Source organism: Cucurbita moschata, unplaced genomic scaffold (assembly GCF_002738365.1).
Source record: "Cucurbita moschata cultivar Rifu unplaced genomic scaffold, Cmos_1.0 Cmo_Scf00003, whole genome shotgun sequence".
Lineage (NCBI taxonomy): Eukaryota > Viridiplantae > Streptophyta > Magnoliopsida > Cucurbitales > Cucurbitaceae > Cucurbita > Cucurbita moschata.
This window is the reverse complement of record NW_019268519.1, coordinates 4,973,496-4,979,495: the sequence shown is the minus strand read 5'-3', so window position 1 is coordinate 4,979,495 and position 6,000 is coordinate 4,973,496. Positions and strand designations below refer to the sequence as shown.

The window sequence follows — 6,000 nt, the reverse complement described above, 5'->3', positions numbered from 1 at the left end:
GGGGGGGGGGGGGGCGGGTAAGAAACATGCAAACAAAGAACGGGATATGGGATAGTCCCTACCACAAAGGAATTACGAAATAGGCTCCTTATAGGCAAAGATTCATATAAATTCATAGTTAGAAAAACCCTTAACAAGTACACCATGTAGAAGCAAAAAAAATCTACGATGACCCCAAAAAAATCCCAACTGGAGTCCTCTTGTCTAAACCATGATCTCCAACCATCTTAGGGAAGACACACCAAATGTTGAAAATCTTGAAAGGCTCATGCCAACGTAAGGCCGCAAAAGGAAGTTAATATTGATATTCCTCATCATTTCTACACATCACACACCAGCAAGGAGACAACGCCGTAATCATCTTTTTTGGATTTTACAACACGAGTTCAGCCTCTAAAGAGCAAAAATTTACATGAAACCTTCATGTTCTACGGCACTTTGCTTTCCATATAAGATTCACAAAGAAACAACTGAGTTCAGCCTCTAAAGAGCAAAAATTTACATGAAACCTTCATGTTCTACGGCACTTTGCTTTCCATATAAGATTCACAAAGAAGCAACTGAGGACAGCTTGCTCAATAGTTAATTTTCGCACCAAAGTTCTCACACTGAACGTAGCACTCCTTTCGAGGGAGCGCTTCTTTCTATCCTGCCGCATCAGAAGAAAAAGAAGAGAGAAGATTTGCAAAAGCAGCCCATTCTTCAATTTCAGCATCCACCAGGTCTCTCCTAAACTTGAGAATCCATCCATCCTCGCATAAAGCCTTGAAAAGTCTGTACTGTCCCTTGGAGGGAGGGAACCATCCATTAGGAGCAAGCTCGTATTTGCAGGCTTCTCCAAACAAGCTTTTTTTTTCTTTTTTCTTTCTTTTTATTTTTTATTTTTTTTATTATTTTTTATTTTTTATTTTTTATTTTTATTTTTATTGGATTCATGAATCACCATCTCCCTTGAGCGAGAAGGGCCATTTTCTAGCTCGAAGGTTCCCAGCACTAAGACCACCCTTGGAAATTGGCAGGGAGGATACTTCACTATTAACCAGATTACATCTTCCTCCATTCTAGTGCCTCTCCAGAAGAAATTTCTAATAACCTTTCCAGCCTCCTCACAATCTTTCTTCATAAATAAAAAATGGATAAGTAACATTTGCAAGGGTCCATTTACATCCTCTAGGTCACGTCAGTCTTTTCAACTTAGCCAATCTATTTGAAAAATAGTCTTCAACAGGGTCCAATCTATTTGAACCACGGTCTTCATAAGGTTTGAAATTCAGAACCATCTGGTCTTCTGCCCAGGGGCATGACCAGGAGAAAGGCCACAGTCCTGTAGAACAGCCATAAAATGAGCTAGGTAACTCACACCATCATCCCTGATATTGATGCCGACTCTAGAAGACTTTGATTGGTTTGAAGGCCAGAGTCTCACCACATCTACCAAATCGTTAACTTGATGAGCCTTAATTAGAGAAAAAGGAACATTGAGATGGTTTACTTGGATGTTGTCTCTACCAACTCAGAGCCTCTAGTCTCCCAACAACTAAACATTTGACAAACAAACCACAAAGGCACATGCAACGATAACAAAAAGGAAAGGAGCAAAGGGGTGGTACAACAAAAGCAAATAACTCAAAATTCATGTGAATAAATACACTAACACAAGTTGTAAGGATACCAGTATAAGCTCTTCGAGTTTTATCCAAAGCCAAGGGAATCTTAAAAAGAATAACCAAAGAGTCAATCTTTAGATGCAGTTGTCAAATAAATGTCATTAAACAGGAACTACAAGTTTCAGTTTTCAATAAAAAAAATAAAAAATAAAAAAATAAAAAAAATAAAAAAAACTGATATGACACCGACTTCAATAAAAAATAAGTAAACATCAACTGCAACGGATTCAGAATAAAATTTTAGCATATTGACAAGTCCAAATGTGAGCATACCTTTTACTGTGGCCATAGCATGTCAGTTTCCATAATGGCCTCTCATTTTGAAAATCTTCAGCAATTTGGCGCTTGCAAGACTCCCCATCTGTGCATCTTCATATACACGAATTTTCAATTCCATTTTTAAGTGATTGACATTTATGACTAAACAGCAACAAACAGAGGGAAATATAATCTGATGACCAGAGGATTGGACACACACATGTGATTAGCTGATGCGGGCTGATTGTCTGGTTTTCGAGAAGGAGCATTTCCAGTAGGTGTGGAAGAACGAGTCCATTTGTTATCATATAGCTAATGAAAAAAGAAGTAATGGATCAAAATTATGAATTTATCTCAGTACATAAGAAGTTCGAAAAGAACAGGGGGTGGGGGGTGGGGGGGATATAATATATATTATAGCCTTCTCTTTGAGGGCCTTTCTAACCCCTCAAAGAGAAGGCTAGAGAAGTATTCTCTTCCGAGGCCATAAGATAACAAGAATTTTTCCTATTGTAGCACCTTAGGAGGTTTAGTAGTAGCTCTTATCTGGTTACAAAAGATATTGTGGGTGGGTGCGGCTTAAGCACTTTTTTTGTGGGAAAAAGAAAAAGAAAAAACTTCATGGAAAAAATGAAAGAATACACAAGGACCTAATAAACACCACCCAAGACAACGAGCCAAGATAAAATTAACTATAAAGAAAGAGGCCAAACAGAGATAAAATATAATAATAAACCTCAAAATCGGATCTTTGGTTTGAAATTGAAATAAAACAAAGAACCTTTGAAGACAAGTTTCTTAATTAAGAAGATCGTTTTGAACTCATCAAGATCAAAGTCTTGTTGGTGTTCACTGTCTCAAGTTTTTTATGCCTATTCATTGTTTTGTATTTATGCTGGTTGGAAGGCTTTTTCGTAGTCTTGGTCTTTAGTTTCCCTTCATTTTCATTTCCTTCTCTGTCAACTCTTTGTAGACCTTGTACTTTGTACTCCTATTAACTTTTTCGTTGATGAAAAGTCCTATTTCTTGCTCAAATAATAATATACCTCAGGCTATAGTCAGCATCTACAAAGTACATACACTCCTTTTGAAAGTGTCCATATCGGACACAGATATCTACAACACATTAAAGGCGTACATTGGACATGTCTCGACACATGGGGAACATGCGGATACATCAACCTAAATACATGCGTGGGATAGTGCTCTCGTTGGTGTTCATTGTCTTCCTTATTTGATAATTGTGCTTTCAACAATATTTTTCTTCACTGGGATGCATTCTTATGTCCTTGTTCGCTGTACTTCTGCTTTCTTATATTTTTCTCCCTCTGGACAATGTTGCCTGAACATTTTTTTCTATCTTTTCATCAATCAATGAAAAGTTTGTTTCTTGTTTTAAAAAATTATAAACAATAACAATAATAATCACCTAGCTCATTGCCCAACCCAATCCACCACTTATGATCAACCATAAAATTTAACCCAACCCTAAAAACCCTATGAAAGACGAAAAGAGATCACGAGAGGAGATCCTGTAGCTCTCTGCTACAAGCACACTTATTTTTTTTTTATGTTGAATTTACATGTTTTATCTATTTTAAAGTATTAATTTATCGATATACAGACATATATTCTTTTTTTTAAAAATGCATCCCCAACATGTCCTACTCCTGCTCCTACTTTTCTAATTGACACGCCGTGATGTCCAAGTCTAATCTCCTTGTTCGTGCTACTCAGCTTAGTGTTGGTCTAACATAATTAAGTCTTTAAATGGACCTTGTGTTGCATATCTGTATATTGGCATTCTTTCATGTAATAAAAATTTCTTTTATGTGGAGGAACTCTAACTCCTCAGATAGACATTATTGAGGTTTATGATGAAAAAAGCCATGCTGCTAACAACTTCAAACATATATGAGCATAAGGTCTCAAAAATGAAAGGTGACCTTATATTGGTTTTGTTTGGATCCAGAATCAACAGCTGCTTTAGATTGACCAGTACTATGAACTCCAAATCCAAAGGGATTAGGTTTTTGCTGTTGCTGTGAACTTGTTTGCATCCCAGAGCCAAAGTTACTCGGTTTCTGTGGTTGCTGAGTGACGTGGAGAAACTTGCACCTTTCACCATATTGACAACTGAAATAGTGCAGATTAGACATTAAGCACAAAGCAGCACATAAATATAAATAAAGGCTACAAAAAATCGAACTTGGATAAAACATGATATCGTTCAGTTGGGGATGAGAAACCTGGGAATGAGAGAACCAAAACAAAAAAAACAAAAAAAAAAAGTGATCCTAACAGTAAGCCATTTAAAGAATAATCATGTCCTAATCTAATAGATACTTCCATTCTCTTCTTTTAGTTAGGTCATTAAGGTCTAATAATATATTTTCGAAGTTTAAAAGTATATAAGAAAAGGTATCTACTTCAATCAGAGAACTAAACATCAAGATTACATCACGATGCAACAAAAAGATTCATGTAAAGTTAAGGAACAGTTGTTTATTAAAATATAATAACATAGTAACATGTGAAAATATGAAAATATACCTTACAAAAGAATGTCCGAGGAAAAGACATCCTTCCACCTGACATGGAAGTAAAAAGACTACTAAACTAAGAGCTAAGAACTATTGATTTCAGCTATGAGGCAACGCAAAGTGTTCCTAAAACGCAGACTTCCAATTAAAAAAAAAACTGGCACGATAGCTGAAACTACCAATTTCAAGAATCTCTTAATCTTGAAGTGTAACTCCTCCCAACAAATCTTAAATGAGCAAATATGAGACATTGGTGTAGCACAACCAATGCATATCAAACCATTGAAAAAGCTTAAGCTATATCAACAAACATGGATGTGCTATCCAAGAAAAATTATCGATTTTCCAAGCATAATGCATTAAATTTGGACATATGGAAGAAAAATTTCAAAACGAAAAATAAAACCGCACATTTTATAGTCAAATCAACAAACTTGAGAACTGAAAATATCTTACTTCCCTGAATTCCTCTTCGCCCAACCAAGATTCCACGAAGATGAGAACTCTCTTCTCGCAAATATCACCACTATTAACTACTGAAGTAAATGGATTAAAATCCAAGCCCTGGTACACTCCACTAAATCTCAGAAAGAGCATAAAATCCCACTTAATTCATCCTACTACCTCGAACCAAACTATCAAAAATCTCATAATCTTCAGCAGATTCGTATAGGAATCTCTTAACGATACAGTGTTCCGAAGTCTTAGCTCAAATTAGCGATTACAAACAATCAAAGAAGCAGAACATAAGATAAAATTGTCGAATATAGCGATGAAATAGCACTAAACAGACGAAAATAGGTAGAAAATCCACCATACCTGCCACGCTGAAAATTTCTGCAGGGTTCTTTCTTGTAATGCATGATTTCTCTCTGTCCTTCGGCTCAAGCTTTTGCTCCGCGCTCAATTTCTCCTTGGCGGCGAGTCTTCTCTTAGTAATATGCACCCGGCGGTGGGGCAATGGCCAGAAATGAGACGAACAAACTAGTATAAAGCTTTTGAGGGTGTGAAATTACCATGTACTCCTTCAAAAGAAAAATAATTTTACCTTTTATCTAGATTAATTGTAAAAATTAGACAAATAAATTAGTATTAATGAACTTTGTAATGTTTTTAATCTGAGGGTGAAATTACTATTTTGCCCCTTTTAAATAAAATTCCTAATTCTACATAAAATTAATACTTTTAAAAACGTAAAATCAACTACCAAAATGATCTATCGTCAAATACTTTCACTGAAACATTGCAACTCATACTACAACACGAGTTCTTCAGTAGCAACTTAGCGTAACGTGAAAAATTTGAATACCGAGCTTTAAAACGTGAGTGATTTGACCACGTAAAGAGTTAGGTGGGACATCGTTAGACTAAGATTTCATCAAGGGACGCGAGAGAGATTGGTGCACTTATAGGAGAGAGGCATGTGTGAAGAGTTGGGAGGATCTGAGGGACATCAAGGACATGCCTTGTTGGGTACCATGGCTTTGTGGGGTACCACTCATTTGACTTAGAGATATAATTGATTGATTATA

At 36.1% G+C, this 6,000-nt stretch overlaps 1 protein-coding gene across 5 annotated transcripts in view; it reads right to left on the bottom strand.

Moving 5' to 3' along the window:
* The window catches only part of LOC111432532 (zinc finger CCCH domain-containing protein 16), a 17,905-nt gene extending 12,459 nt beyond the window's left edge, over window positions 1–5,446 (bottom strand). For 3 of the 5 annotated variants that reach the window (XM_023069479.1, XM_023069487.1, XM_023069471.1), the window contains exons 1-4: window positions 5,288–5,444; window positions 3,872–4,061; window positions 2,146–2,237; window positions 1,941–2,036 (exon numbers count right to left, since the gene is read on the bottom strand). In XM_023069479.1, the coding sequence (XP_022925247.1) occupies window positions 1,941–2,036; window positions 2,146–2,237; window positions 3,872–4,061; window positions 5,288–5,331 (422 nt within the window). In that variant the 5' untranslated portion in view covers window positions 5,332–5,444. Of the gene's footprint in view, window positions 1–1,940; window positions 2,037–2,145; window positions 2,238–3,871; window positions 4,062–4,478; window positions 4,517–5,287 lie in introns of all 5 variants that reach the window. The other 2 variants (XM_023069495.1, XM_023069463.1) reach the window with 2 other exon arrangements.
* Between the last annotated feature and the right edge of the window lie 554 nt (window positions 5,447–6,000).